General features: G+C 45.6%; 1 protein-coding gene across 1 annotated transcript; it reads left to right on the top strand.

Annotated features, from left to right (window-relative positions):
- The first annotated feature begins 3,970 nt into the window (after window positions 1–3,970).
- On the top strand, window positions 3,971–14,124 carry SFRP4 (secreted frizzled related protein 4). Its single transcript, XM_032873423.1, has 6 exons — window positions 3,971–4,716; window positions 5,986–6,066; window positions 6,165–6,230; window positions 8,879–9,077; window positions 11,537–11,600; window positions 13,577–14,124. The coding sequence occupies exons 1-6, from the start codon at window positions 4,272–4,274 to the stop codon at window positions 13,760–13,762; spliced, it is 1,041 nt and encodes a 346-aa protein (XP_032729314.1). The 5' UTR covers window positions 3,971–4,271; the 3' UTR covers window positions 13,763–14,124.
- The last annotated feature ends 1,245 nt before the right edge of the window (window positions 14,125–15,369 follow it).

Genomic DNA, 15,369 nt, shown 5'->3' with positions numbered 1-15,369 from the left:
GGGGGGGGGGGGGGGCGGGGGGGGGGGGGGGGGGGGCTTGGGGGGGGGGGCGGCGTGGGGGGGGGGGGCTGGACGATGAGAAGGAGTATGTTTCTCCGCTAAGTGAAGCGTGCAGCAGGCGACCAAATGCTAGGAGACCAATTCAAGTTCAAGGTCGGCAAGGCCATGCTCCTGCACTTGCTGTGCTCCCACAGCTTGCCCGTTTGTCAAAACAGACACCCTCTTCCTCCAGATTAGAAATTGAAAGAGGGTCCCTTCCTGAAGAAATGATATCAATCATTCATCATGACCATTTTCAAGCCCCCAGTCTTAGTATAGAGCCAGGGGACTAGAGGACAAGCCCTTGCCCTTGGGCATAGGAATCAGGGACACACTTGAAGCGACACACTTGAGGCCACACTTGAAGTGACAGTGTTACCCTCACCCATCACCTGACAACACCGCAACCCTAGAGGTAGGTAACTTAATTGGGTTTATGGTTTATGTTTTGTAATATTAGGATGTACCATATAGAATCAAGAAAAAAGAAACTACTTAAAAACAAAAAGGACTCCTGCTTTCCAAATGTATAGCATCTTTTCAGTTGATGTGTGTTTCATAAATGAGGAAGCGGGCCAGGTGAAAGGGGGAGAGAACATGTCTGGGTGAAGGACATGGGGACAAGGGAAAGTGGGTGTAGCACTTTTAAGGAGAGTCATCTGGAGCCAGATGACTCAGGGCCTTGAAAGCCAGGGAGGGGCACCATCAAGCGTAAGCCTTACGAAGATCTGTCAGGTGTGAGTGTGGAGAATGGACAGGGAGAAGGAGGAGGGAGATGCTGTTATTATCCAGATGAGGGACAGTGACATCTGCACTGAGACAGTGGCAGCAGGAGAGGGTGGAGCAGAGATGGGGACTGTACCGATGGAGGAAGAGCTTTTGGGTTTGGGCCAGCGGGAGCTCAGTCCTGAATGAGGAAAGAAGACAAATCAGTTTAGGACTGGTTGACTCGGAGATGCCTGTGGGATACACAGATGGAAACACCCCAGGGAGAGTTTAAGGATAAGCACTTCCAGAAAGCAGCAGAGCTAGAGGGCTGGTTTGGGAAGCCATCAGCATCTAGGTGGTAACTGAAGCCATAGGGGAGAACAGCAGGGGAGACCCTTGGCAATATCTGAAGACATTTTTGATTGTCATAATGGGTGGGGATTAAGCCACCACCGGCATCTAGTAGGAAGAGGTCAGAGATGCTACTAAACTTCCCATAATGCACAGGAGCCAATAAAGAATTATCTAGCCCCAGGGCCAGGAGCGCAGAGGTTGAGAAACCTGGCAGGGCAAATCAATGTCAAGTACAGGGTAACAGATTGAGTGCTAAGGCAGGGCCTGAAGACAGAGGCCAGTTGATAGAACCTGCTGATGATTCCTTCACTGCTGCCGCATCCCAAATAGAACCACTAAAGACTGGCTCCCAGGGGCCCTCTCGGAGGGGGCCAAAGAGCTTCACAGAGAGCCTCTTACATTCTCCTCATCCCTTCTTAAAGGACATGCCCTGGGGAACATCAGGGCAATGCCCACAGCGTTGTGACTTGGTACTTGCTGGGACAGATGCAGCAGGTTCCAGCTGGCTGCACCAGGGACAGCCCTCTCCAAGTTTGCCTCTTCAAACAACTCACAGAGAAAAGGAGCCGGGGTTCCACTGTTTCTCAAAACTGTATTTTCTTCCCCTGTAGGAATTGGGGCTGCAAATATTTTTCACTCAGCCAGGGGGTTTAGACTCATTGGGTTTGACTGCTGGAAATGGCTGAGGATGTCATCTGGGTTATCCCCTTTGCATGATATTTCATTCACCTGGTTTGGCATCCTGGGAGCTCGAGAACTGTCTGAAACTGGAAATATCTCTCTGCATTGGCATGGCTGTGTTTGGCTGCTCTGGGAGTCCCCTAAATAGAACCTGACTCCTTGGATGAATCCTGAAATTTATTTGTGTCATTTGTCCTCTTAACTTACCATGTTTAATTCACATTTCCTAAAAAAAAAAAAAAAAAATAAGGTAGTGCGTTTAAAGAGCTTAGCACCATGCCAGCCCATTGTAAATGCTCAATAAAATGCCAGCTATATTTTTTGTTCCTTGGGCTATTTTAATTCTTAATTCTGGTCAGAGTCAAAACTAAACTAACCTTGTAAGTTTAAGCCTTGGAGGTAAAAAATAATAATAATAAAAACAAAAAGCAAAAAAAAAAAAAACAAAAATGAAAAAGTCTATCTGCCATATGTTCAGATTTCTAATCGAACTATGTTTTTATGGTTTTTTAAAAGATTTTATTTAGGGGCTCCTGGGTGGCTCAGTGGGTTGGGCCTCTGCCTTTGGCTCATGTCATGATCTCAGGGTCCTGGGATCAAGCCCTGTATTGGGCTCTCTGCTCGCAGGGAGCCTGCTTCTCCCTTTCTCTGCCTGCCTCTTTGTCTGCTTGTGATCTCTCTTTCAAATAAATTTTAAAAAGATTTTATTTATTTATTTATTTGAAAGAGAGAGAGCATAAGCAGGGGGAGCAGCAGAGGGAAAAGGAGACTCGCGGCTGAACAAGGACCCTGATGCAGGGCTCCAACCCAGGAACCCCAGAGCATGACCTGAGCCGAAGGCAGCCACTTAACTGACTCAACCACCCAGGAGCCCCTAAACTATGTTTTTATTTTTTTTAAGAGTTTCTTTATTTACTTGACAGAAATCACAAGTAGCAGAGAGGCGGGCAGGGGCAGGGCGTTGGGGGGTGGGCAGGTTCCCTACTGAGCAGAAAGCCCCATGGGGTCTCGATGGGGGGCTTGATCCCAGGACCCTGAGATCATGACCTAAGCCAAAGGCAGAGGCTTTAACCCACTGAGCCACCCAGGCGCCCCTGAACTATGTTTTTAAAGATTAACATTCAAGCACACCAGATGCACACCAGATGTTTCAAGCACATCAAAAATTAAGATTCTAGGGACACCTGAGTGGCTCATTCTGTTAAGCATCTGCCTTCAGCTCAGGTCATGATCCCAGGATCCTGGGATCCAGTCCCACATTGGGCTCCCTGCTCAGCAGGAAGCCTGCTTATCCCACTGCCTGCTGCTCCCCCTGCTTGTGCTCACTTGCACTCTCTTTCTCTGACAAATAAATAAAATATTTTTTTTTTTAAAATCAAATTCTAGGCTTCTGGGTTGGAAATCACTTGGCATGAAAAGAGAAAAAAAGTCTTTCAGATTGTGCAGTCCGGCGCTATGTGTTTTCTCCTGGGTTGCACTCACGCTGGGGAGAGGAATAGGGAGTGAGAAAAAGGAAGAGGAGTGTTGGCGGATGGAAAACATTCCTCAACTAGAAGATGCTATTATTGCACCTTCAGACAGTTCTGTTCCTGGAGCAGGTACAGACCAAATGCCATTCTGGAAAAGCCTGAGCCCAAACTCATGTCTTCTAGTCACAACAATAACAAAACCCAACTCTGTGCAACTGGTGGGGGGCGCGGGGGAGGATATGTTTATGTAACGTGTGGGTCCAGCGCCTCACAGTAGTCTCGCCGCTCCGCGCCTCTCGTGCCCCCTACTGGAGACAGCAAGCATGTTCAGAATTAAAGGGCCGTCCAAGTTCCCATTTCCCTCCAACTCTGTACTTGGGGAACCTGTGTGGCAGAGAGGGCGCAAAGTTCAGCTTTTACCCAGATAGCGTCTTCCTCTCTCCTGAAATCCTCTCCTGCACCCTCCTGGATCCGGTGTCCAAAACGCTGCCAGAGACTATCTCTTGGTGCGAAGAAAAAGGACTGGCCAGACTAAAAAGGAGGGACTTTGGGGAAATGCAGGATTCCAGCCCGCGGCTGCGGCCCGGAGGAGATGATGTCACCGCTCCGGCAAAGAGAGGGCTGGGGGGTGGGGCGGCCGAGGGGGAGCCCGCGCCGCGCCCGCCGCTGGCAAGGGAGCGTTCCGGGCCCACGTCAGGGGAAGTGTCGGGATAAATAGGGTCCCGCAATGGCCGAGGCCGGCTGCGCTCGGAGCTGCCGGGTCCGGGACTGGAGCTGCCCGGGCGGGTCCGCGCCCCGCAGGCTGAGGGCTGGCGCTGCTCGAGCTCGGTGCGCCGGACGCCGGATACCCCCCGCCGGCCCCCGCGGCCCTGCACCCCTACCGACGGCAGCGAGGGCGTAGAGCGTCGCCCGTGCCCCCGAAGGACTTCCTCCCCGGGGAAGGGAGGGCGACAGACTAGGGGGGCAGCAAGCCAGGGGCCCCTTGTGCCTGTCGGGGCGGCGGCGCGCCGGGGCAGTGCCATGCTGCTCTCCGTCCTGGCGGCGCTGTGCCTGGGGCTGCGCCTGGCGCTCTGCGTGCGCGGCGCGCCCTGCGAGGCGGTGCGCATCCCCATGTGCCGGCACATGCCCTGGAACATCACGCGGATGCCCAATCACCTGCACCACAGCACGCAGGAGAACGCCATCCTGGCCATCGAGCAGTACGAGGAGCTGGTGGACGTGAACTGCAGCTCGGTGCTGCGCTTCTTCCTCTGCGCCATGTACGCGCCCATCTGCACGCTGGAGTTCCTGCACGACCCCATCAAGCCGTGCAAGTCGGTGTGCCAGCGCGCGCGCGACGACTGCGAGCCCCTCATGAAGATGTACAACCACAGCTGGCCCGAGAGCCTGGCCTGCGACGAGCTGCCCGTCTACGATCGCGGCGTGTGCATCTCACCGGAAGCCATCGTCACCGACCTCCCTGAGGGTGAGGCGGAGGGGAAGGACCGAGGGGGCGAGGGGCATTCTTGCCGCCTGAGAACCGGGCGCCCGGTTCTCCCGATGCCAGTGGCTGGGCAGTCAGTCCCCTGTCCCACTTCCGAGGGTTGGAGGAGGTGGGAAGGGCTGGTGACCTGACTTTGGGGTAAAGTCTGGTTTCCCTAGGGGAATTTCGGGAACTGAAGAACACCACGTCCATAGACTATGTGTGTGTGCGGGGTGAGGAGGTGTTTGTAGAGAGAACCATAGAGGGCATTGTCATTGACAGTGAGAGAACAGCGGCAGCAAACACGCGTATAGGTGGGGCATAGGATGGGCCTGGGCCGGAGTTAAGCACTTGGCGTGTATCCTTGAATCCTGCAAATGGTCCCACGGGAATTCTCCAGTTAGCGTTAGCTCTTGAAAACAATTACGGAAAAAAAACAGTACCGGTCATCACTCCCCACCAGGAGTACCCTTTGTAAATTTAGTCGTTCTGAAAAATTGTGATGTCTGTTTCATGGTCAATGTCTGTGACCTCTTAGTTAACTGGATATCAACTTTTGCTTCCCCCCTTTTTTTTATTTTGTCATGTTGCTGCTTTTCTAGGATGAAGGAGCAAGCTTAAATCCATTTCTTGAAATGAAATCTAAGAATATTTTCCATGCCTTTATCCCTGACAGAGGTTCCTGCACATTTAAAGATATTATGGTGTTGCCTTAGTGTAGTTTCTGAGGTTCTAGCTCAGAGTATTGCCCAACACATGAAGGAGAAGTAAAGTGAAGAGAAAATCCAAACTCCTCTCTAATTCAAAGCTTCAGGAAAAAAAAAATTATTGCTTACATTATGTAAATGATAGAAGGTTATGCTTTTGGGGGGGTTATTTAGCTGTGGACTGTTTCTGCACTGCAAAAGGAGAGGTGGTGATTTGGAAATATTCTGGATATTTTGATTAGGGTCAACTGTCAACTCGGAAAAACCAACATTTTAAAATGCATTTGGAAGGGAAGTTAGCTGTGTGTATCAGCCAAATCAAATGGACGCACATTCACATCAGTTTGCTCGATGGGCAAAAAAAATCTAACTCAAAAGTCTTCTCTCCTAAGCCCAGGAATGTCTGTATGAAAGAGAGAGCTGAAAATCACATGCCACTTTTACAATGTAGTATTATTCTTTTGTGATGCTATGCTAGTGTATGTCTTCCAGATGGTTCTTTATTCCAGCTGGGTGAACAGGCTAAGTCACTGACCACACCCGCGCGGCTCTGTGTGTGTTTCAGATGTTAAGTGGATAGACATCACACCAGACATGATGGTTCAGGAAAGGCCTCTGGACGTGGACTGTAAACACCTAAGCCCTGGTGAGTTCTTTCTCCTTGAGGTTCCCTCTTTGTCTCCTCCCCAGAGTGGTTTTTGGGACACTTTTTCCAACTTCTTGTCTCTCTTTCATCTCCTTCAGACCGGTGCAAGTGCAAGAAGGTGAAACCCACTCTGGCGACATATCTGAGCAAAAACTACAGCTACGGTAAGTCACTGACGCATCCGTTCGCTTGGGGACTTGGCACGTTACAACGCCAGCCACAAAGATGATGACCAAGTGGTTCCGTGGGTTCTCCATGGCACGAAGACAACTGTCAAGTGACTTGCTCTTCTGGGTAAATTAAGAAAAACCAAAGTAGCTTACTCAGGGAGAACAGTGATGTGGGTCAGAGTGCAAATTTGCCATCAAGTTCCTACTTGTCTTGGGGAGCTGGGCCAATCAGCCAGGCCAGCCCACCTGACCTGTTCTCTTCCTGAGGTTTCCTGAAGGATGGGTGCGTGATCCATGGGTTGCATTATCTGAGGCCCAACTAAGACCCACCCATGTTTCTTTTTACTTATGAACACCTGTAAGTATTTAACATCTTAAAGGCATGCGAGGAAATATGTACAAGTAATGACATAGTTTAAATGTCCTCTTCTCATGTGGTCCATATATACAATGAAATATTATGCAGCCATCAGAAAGGATGAATACCCAACTTTTGCATCAACATGGACGGGACTGGAGGAGATTATGCTGAGTGAAATAAGTTAAGCAGAGAAAGTCAATTATCATATGGTTTCACTTACTTGTGGAGCATGGAAATAACATGGAGGACATTAGGAGAAGGAAAGGAAAGGTGATTGGGGGAAGTTGGAAGGGGAGATGAAGGATGAGAGACTATTGACTCTAAGAAACAAACTGAGGATTTTGGAAGGGAGGGGGTGGGGGGATGGTTGACCCTGGTGGTGGGTATTAAGGAGGGCACGTATTGCTTGGAGCATTGGGTGTGGTGCATAAACAGGGAATCTTGGAACACTGAAGAAAATAAAATAAAATTAAGAAGTTAAAAAATAGTCCTCTTACTGGAAAGAACAGTCAGCACGTTGTTCAATGAATCAGGCTATTTTTAATTTTTTAAGTAAATTTAATTCTATTATCATTTAAAAGTACATTTAATTAAAAATAGGTTCCTTTTTAAAAAGGTATTATTTATTTACTTATTTGGCAGAGAGAGAGAGAACACAAGCAGGGGAGTGGGAGAGGGAGAAACAGGACTTCCATGGAGCAGGGAGCCCGATGCAGGACTCGATCCCAGCATCCTGGGATCATGACCTGAGTCGAAGGCAGATGCTTGACAACTGAGCCAACCAGTCTCCTCCCAAATAGGTTCTTTTAAAATATCTGTTTGGACTCCTTTATATTCCTTTGCATCTCTTAAATTACTTCTGCTGAAATAACAGGAAGTGTTTTGGCAAAAGGGTCATTTTATTTGTTAACTTTGTTTTCTGTAATTCAGACTGAAATTTTAAGTCGCGAACTTTATGCGATAGATTATATGTGTAAATAGGAAGAGCATGGCCATATAAAAGTCTGAAAAAAATAACTCTGATTTGAATTGTAAGATTTGAGATTATACGCAGCCAATGTGGGTAACTCAACTGAACAAACAAACAAACAAAAAAGCAATGATCTTTTCCACTAGCTTTCATTATTGTTGTTTAAAACTGTTCTTTGTAGGTTTTGTCTTAATCTGATCTACTTTGTCCCTCTCTGACACGAATAAGCCCTCCTTACTAACCCGAGTTTCACCGTCTTGCTCTTCTCCCTCAACTACTTCGATGATGAAACCATTTTCTATTTAAGTCCTTTGGCTTCTTCATAAACCAGCTTTCTAGGACGGAATCCAAGAGAGATCCATGCTAGGCTGATTACAATTCCGTGGAAGGCAGTAATAGCAAGGAACCAAAAGAGCCAGAATTTAAAGTTTGATCAGGGACAGTGACGTTAACAGCCATCTGTAATAAGGGTTAGACTTCCGCTCACCGCAGACCTGGCTTTGACAGTCAGCACAATTAAAGGATAGAGAGCGGTGATCTTCAGAGACTCCTTCCAGTTCAGAAATGTTATGACTTTAATAACTTCCTTTGGAAGAGAGGAAGTTCAAGCATCAGACTGATGGTTGCACCAAACAAACTTTCAAGTGGCTTCTGAGGGGCGCCTGGATGGCTCAGTCCGTTGAGCGTCCGACTCTTGATTTCTGCTCGGTCATGATCTCATGATCTTGGGCTCAGGGGGGAGTCTGCCTGAGATTCTCTCTCCTCTCCTTCTGTCGCTCCCCCTTCATGCTCTCTCTCTCTCTCTCATAATCTGTCTTTGAAAAAGTGGCTTCTGAACTCTCAAACACATGATCTTCACTTTAGATCCTCACAAGGCAGAGGATCAACAAATACTCATTTCTGTGAGATTTTTATTCACGTTCCTGACATGAATTTCCAGATATGACTTGAGCAAACAAACATACAAACAAACGAGACTAACTGTAAGATTTTAAGCCTGGGAACAATGCATGAGAATCTCTATTCACGTCCTAGCTGCAGCCCGATCTGAGCAGTCACCCAGCTGGAGGCAGAGCCCAGACGGAGCCCGCTGGTCCCTGCGCTCTTGCATCCCGCCGCGGGATCTGGGACTTGAAAGACAATGCAGACAGTGTGATTGTGTGGGCTCCTTGCCTGCGTCTGGGCAGCTTGGACATGACCATAATTACAGGAGGGATTCTTTAACAGAGGCTCAGGAGTTGGCGCAGACACCATCCTTCTTTGTCTCCAAAGTCGCCATCAAATGCTTCTATCACTTTTCTTAAATTGCAGTCATTCACGCCAAGATAAAAGCTGTGCAGAGGAGTGGCTGTAACGAAGTGACCACCGTGGTGGACGTGAAAGAGATCTTCAAGTCCTCGTCCCCCATCCCACGAACGCAGGTCCCACTCGTCACAAATTCTTCCTGCCAGTGTCCTCACATCCTGCCCCACCAAGACGTTCTCATCATGTGTTACGAGTGGCGCTCCAGGTAGGCATGAAGGGGCAGAAGCAACTGCACGCTACTTCTAGAAACGTGAATCTCGTTTAGCAGGGATGGTTTATTTTTTAAAAAGAGGGGGTAGGGGGGGAACCCGTAGTTCTTTTTAAAAAGACAACCAAATAAATAAATAAATAAATAAATCATTTTAATAGGTGCCACTGTTGCCATATCGCGTATCCTAAATATCATTGACTTCCTCATGGCATGAAGGAAAAAATCGAAATAGGAGTATTTGAATGGAATCCTTAAAAATCAATTTTGGAATTCATTAAGGAACTTCAAAAATTTAGCAGAAAAATTGCCATGAGTTAAAACAGTTCTTCTCAAACCTTGAATCAATCTTAGAGTGGCAAATCATGAATATTTCTTAAAAGCTCTTTAATAACTTACAGATCTAGTAACATTGGCCATTTGAGATGACAGGTCCACATTTTCCTTATATGCAATATAAATATACAATATTTGTTTGATAACCCATTACACACACACCCACATACACAGTCACACTCACACACACATATACACTTATCTCTAGCTGGGAGTGTGCCTCCCTACCTCTCTTTCCTTCACATCTTTTTATATATTGGTACATTCCTTGTAATGGAAAATTCAAACTCGGCAGACCAGGTTCCAGGAAGGAACCCATAACGTGCTGCAGGCTATATCTCCAACAAAGTGACTCCTTTTTTATAGAACCTGTCTTCCCTTTGATTCCCTGTCATTAATGCTCATCGGTTTCCTCTGGATACAGCTATGGACTATCTCTCCAAAACGTTTTCCCTTTTGAAACTGACCTCACTTGACTACTTCCTCAATCTGTACCTTATCAGTACTTGGGTACCCTCCTCACACCGCCTGTGCCACCTTGTGTTCTTGGCTTTAAAGCTGTTCTTGGCTCGATAGCTTGTCTCTCTAAAGAAGCTGAGTGAATGAGGGTTGACTGAATGTTTCTGGGCTCATTTCTTGCCCAGGTGTTTGTATCTGCTGCAGGATGAGATGCCGTTCTGGGAACGTTCCGGACAGCTCATCATTAAATCCTATTAGGACAGATGAATGGATTATAAATGAATTAAATAACCGCTTTCCTGTCATCCTTTCTATTTGCTTGTAGACTTAATGTAATTCTGATGAAAATACCAGTAAAAACACTTTTGGATGACTGGGAGTTATGTCTTCACAAATGATGCTGATGATCATTTGGAAGAACAAAACGGGCAAGGGCGTGTAAAGGAAATGATTGAAAATACCTTTTGAAAGGAGACCTGCCTTAGGAGAAACAGAAAACTGGTACAAAGCTACACTTGCTAAAGCCATGTGGGGCAGGAGTACACATGTAGGTAAATAACACAGAGGAAGCAGACTTGAAACAGATTCTAATGCACGAAATAACTTATGAAGGAGATAAGGCAAATCAATTGGACATGAATATATTATTTAGTAAATGTTGCAAGTATTTTTATTTGGAAAACTAGTACCTATTTTCACTTTAAGCTGTACTATAAAATAAATTTCAAATGGATTAAAGAGATATTTTTAAAATGTAACTATAGAGGATAAAATTAGGTGAATAGATATGCGAAATCTGAATGACAAAGTATTTTGCAAGCATGAAATTAATTAGAAGAAATTACAAGGGAAAAATGTCAATACATACTTTTGATGACATAATATCATGGACATACAAATCACCCAAAAAGGACAATAAATATTAAGAAAAATACTTGCAATAATTATGACAAAGGAATAGTAACCTTCCTCTATAAAGAGTTCATATTTAATACATTAAGACTACAATATATAAATAATATGTACATAAATCTATACAGACAAGTTCCAGAAGAAATACAATTTGTAAATACATTTACCTCTTTAATTCTGCAATCCAAATTAAAAAATAATTGGAATGAAAGTTCAACCGTTCTGAAAACAGTTTGGCGCTGTGCATGGAAAGCTTTGGAAAAAGACATAGTCTTTGACCCAATAATTCTACTTTCAGAAATCTGGCCTAAGGCAATAATAAGTCAGTGCACACACACATGCGTGCACACACACACACACACATATACATAAGGACATTCAACACAATGCTGGCAATAGTAGCTAAGCAAATGGAGGTTCAATAGCAGAGACAGGCCCAGTGTATTATGCATATCATTGTTGAAATATTTTATGGTTATTAAAGCTATATTTTTAAATTATTCTAATTATGTGAGAAAATGTGTAAATAGAATGGTAAAAATGTACAGTCTGATCTAAATATACAGTGTGATTCAAATATATGTATAGGTACAAGGAAGAATAAAAGGAAATGCTAGTAAAATATGAATGGTGGTTATGTGGATTGTAGAGTTAAGGGTTATAAAGAATTTTTTTTTTAAGGTTTTTTGTATTTTTCAACTTTTTCCTTTCATAATCAGAATTGCTCAAGATCGATTTCTTTTTCTCAGGATGATGCTTCTCGAAAACTGTTTAGTTGAAAAATGGAGAGATCAACTCAGTAAAAGATCCATAGTAAGTATAATTGGCAACACTACAGAATGGGGTTAAGGGCGTGTGAAGAAATTATCTAAGCTGGGGGATTCTTCACATTCTTCCATCTCCAGACTCTCAGGGGAGCCTGCAATAGCAGTGCTATTTATCTTTTGAATAAGTAAAGAGCACAGCTATTCTGACTTAGAAGTTGTAGCATGAACCTCTCTTCAGCCTCAAAGGGGATTTGGTTGCATTCAGTAGTGATCGACTGGTTATTTCCAGATTCAATTAGGTGGGTTTTTTAAAATTTTCTTTATGGCATTTCATTTAACTATTAGCAAAATCAGTCAGGTACTTGACCAGAATTAACATCCAGAGGGCTTAAAACAGACATAGACACATAAGGGTGTGAATACGCAATTCTAAAATTCATGCTATCTCTGTACAAAGCATAATCTTTCCCTGTATTTAAGATATTTATAATGATGTTTGTCAAAATCAATTATCTACAAATTGTAATCATTTTGTAGCCAAATCCATGATTTTAGTGGTAACATATTAATTAATTAATTGAAATATTGATAATTCAATTAAAGGGGCTAAAATAATTTTTTTGCCCAGAAGTACGAGATCACACCAGAACTAAAGAAATCAGGTCATTGGTTGGAAATGGTTAAAGCATCCCCTCTCCTGAAAATACGTTTAGATATATCTAGGAGAATTTGTGTTTTCAGGTTCGCAAAAGGTGTTAGAATGGCCTGTGGCCTCTCAGTTTGCAAGTGAAAAGACTATATTAATACTGGCTTATGGAGAAGGTAGTTTGAACACAGCCTCTCCCACTCCGTGCATTTCGGAATAACATGACAGTCACATCTGAGTGAAAAATTCAGGAGCTGCTCAGAAGGGCACTTAGCCTTACTGGACAGAAAATTCTAGCATGATCCAGTTTCCAAGACTACAGTAGAGTAGAAGCATCAGTGTAGAAAGCACTTCCACCATAAGGACCGGAGAGGAAAGCAAGCTTTCAGGAATCCTAGCTCTTTGGGCCGTTCACTTTTGCAGCAAATATTCTAATATGCTTCTGTGAGAATCCATAACAGCAGATGTGATGAGCTGATTATTCCAGAACAGACTAGAATTGTGCCCTGGGAGGGTGGGGACCGTGTGTCTCCTTTCCCTGCATTTCTAGTGCCTCTGATGATACCCAGCCTGTGGTCTTGCTCAAACTCTTTGCTGAATGAAATATACTCCAACAAAGCAGGGGCATTAGGTTATAATAAAAGGCATTGTCTATTCAAGTGGACTCACTTTTTCAGGTTTTCTTCCATGCTGCTGTTTAAATGAATAGTATTTCTTTATATTAAAAGCAGAAAGTCCTTTTCTGTCAAGGAAACAACTCTCCAGAAAGTCTCATCTCTCATCGGGTCCGGGTGGCTAACGCTTGAGTGGATGACTAGAGGTGGGATGGGCTTCTGTCTTCCTTTGGGTAGAGGAGAATTAGGTGAGCCCACCCATAAATGCACTAGGAGACCCCCTGGCCTTCCTGGTGGGGCTGGATAGACTTCTGCTCTCAGCCATGTCCCAGCCTCTTTAGAAGGCCTTGCTGGGCAGGAATGTCACGTTGCAGGGCGATGGGGCAAAAGTAGCATGGCCTGGGGACTTGGGCCCTGGGATCAGACTGGTGAATTTGAATCCCAGCTCTGGCATTTGTCAGCTGTGTGGCAGCTGCATAGGAGCTCTGCGCGCCTGTTTCCTGGTCATGACCATGGTGTCCACCTAGCAGGGCTGTTGGGAGTTTCCGTAAAATGAATGGGTATCAGGAGTTTATCCCATCCTGAGTGCTTTTCAGATCCTCTGGTGTATGCTAAGTGCTCGGCGAGGCGGGGTGGCGATCTCGATCTCTGTTGTCATGACGCACTATTACAGGGAAAACAGTGGCATCAGTTCTGACATCCATTCAGCAGCATTACGCGGTGAGGTGTACATGATGGTCACGTTTGCACATTGTTTCCCAGCAGTGGGAAGAGAGGCTGCAGGAACAGCGCAGGACTGTTCAGGACAAGAAGCGAACAGCCGGGCGGACCAGTCGTAGCAACACCCCGAAACCAAAGGGAAAGCCACCCTCTCCCAAACCGGCCACCCCCAAGAAGACCATTAAAGCTAGGAGTGCCCAAAAGAGAACAAACCCAAAAAGAGTGTGAGCCTGCTGCTTTCTGGAACTGCCTCCCAGGATGAGGCCAGGCACCGCCCAGCCTGGGGAAGGGCCCGCTCCCCTTGCCTTAACAACTGCAGCGCTCCCCATAGACACATCTTGCGGCATTTTTCTTAATGATCTGCTTCCATTTTTCTTTTCAAGCCACCAGAAACCGTAGTGGTAGGTATGTCCTTTGGTGTGGAAGGTATATGAAAGCTGAACGCGGGTGGACAAAGCTTCTCGCGGCATGCGGAGTGGCCTTCGCAGTGCCTACTCTGGGAGATCTCTGTGTGGGGGAAAGACGCTTTGGTTCTTACATTCGACCTAATATGTGCATTGTAAAATAAATGCCATATTACAAACAAAACACCCATTTTTTTTTTACAATATGTTTTATTTCGTTTTGACTTGTGTTGTTAGAAGGTTCGTGATATTTTAAGATGGGATTGGAAATACAATGATTCTAAGGAGGAAAGCAGAAGGAATGAATGTCCAAAAGAGCCTTATGTGTTTGCTGTTTGAGGAAGAATTTCATTTCATTGTGATGAAAGGGAATTTTTGAACAATCTAGAAAAGCAGAATGTGGAAAATTGTATTTTTTTTTTTACAAAGAATGCTTTTAGCTCATTTTTAGCCAGAAACTTTGGAAACTAAAAAAATAATAATGATAACTAAGTCAATAAAAGGGAAAGGCAGGCACAGTGCATCTGGATCTTTGTTTCCCGGCTGCCATGCCGTGGGTGGAAAGGTGCTGAATTCACTTTCATGATGCTTCTCATTGGCAATGCTTATGAGGCACCAGAAACAAGAGTTCATTTCTCCTATTATGATTTATGTACCAGTGACCCAACCCCCAAGAATTTCACATCCGTGGATGTGGTGCTCATGTCATCTCCCAGGACATCCCAGGTACCTTGATGCCAAGCCTGAGAAAATATTCTGTCTGCAGATAGCTGGTGCTTGCAAAGGTGCCGTGGGTCCAATGCGGGGGCAGGGGTGGGGCGAGGGATTGGGGGCCAGGACTCCAAAGTCCCTGGTTCTCAGCCAATGCTGGTACCCCAGCCACACACCAGCTCTGTGCTCGGAAAGGCAACTGCAGTCACTTCTCCATTCGAGAGGTGGAGGAACAATCTGAAAGCTGAGGTATAATATCTCATTTAGCTTTCCCAATGTCCCTGCTTCCCAGAGAAGGCATGAAGTGACATGTCGTGCTCACACAATATCATTAGACACACAATCTCCTCTCATCTCTGTAGTCATCGGGACACAGAAGAGAGGGGGTTGCGTAAATGCAGGAGAAAGTGGAGAAATGGGGTTAATAAGAATGCAGGCATGGGCTGCCCTCTCCGTTGTCACCACTGCAGGGTGGTGGAGTTAAAGGAGTCCAGGAGAGGGACCCACACAAGGGTACCAACAGTATACTGAGTGTATGTTGCTGCTCCATTAAAGGTCAAACTTTGCTGGCCCTTAAGGAAAGCTGGAGAAGGTTCAGCGTAGCACCACACCAAAGAAACCCACCTGAGGCTGTTATGAGGCATTGGCAGCCTAGCCTACCTCCTCAGCATTGTAGGGATTCTCCGGGGAGGGGAATCGGAAATGGAACTTTCCACGGAA

This window comes from Lontra canadensis, unplaced genomic scaffold (assembly GCF_010015895.1).
Source record: "Lontra canadensis isolate GAN:19392208 unplaced genomic scaffold, GSC_riverotter_1.0 scaffold48, whole genome shotgun sequence".
In the NCBI taxonomy this organism is placed as follows: Eukaryota; Metazoa; Chordata; class Mammalia; order Carnivora; family Mustelidae; genus Lontra; species Lontra canadensis.
Note: the sequence above shows the minus strand (reverse complement) of the source record. Positions and strands in the feature narration are given on the sequence as shown.

Excerpts from the sequence above, each read along its gene's own strand:
- SFRP4 (XM_032873423.1), top strand. The coding sequence starts at position 4,272 with ATGCTGCTCTCCGTCCTGGCGGCGCTGTGCCTGGGGCTGCGCCTGGCG. Across the intron at positions 6,231-8,878 it reads GAGCAAAAACTACAGCTACG|TCATTCACGCCAAGATAAAA; the intron begins GTAAGTCACTGA and ends CTTAAATTGCAG. Across the intron at positions 9,078-11,536 it reads TGTTACGAGTGGCGCTCCAG|GATGATGCTTCTCGAAAACT; the intron begins GTAGGCATGAAG and ends TCTTTTTCTCAG.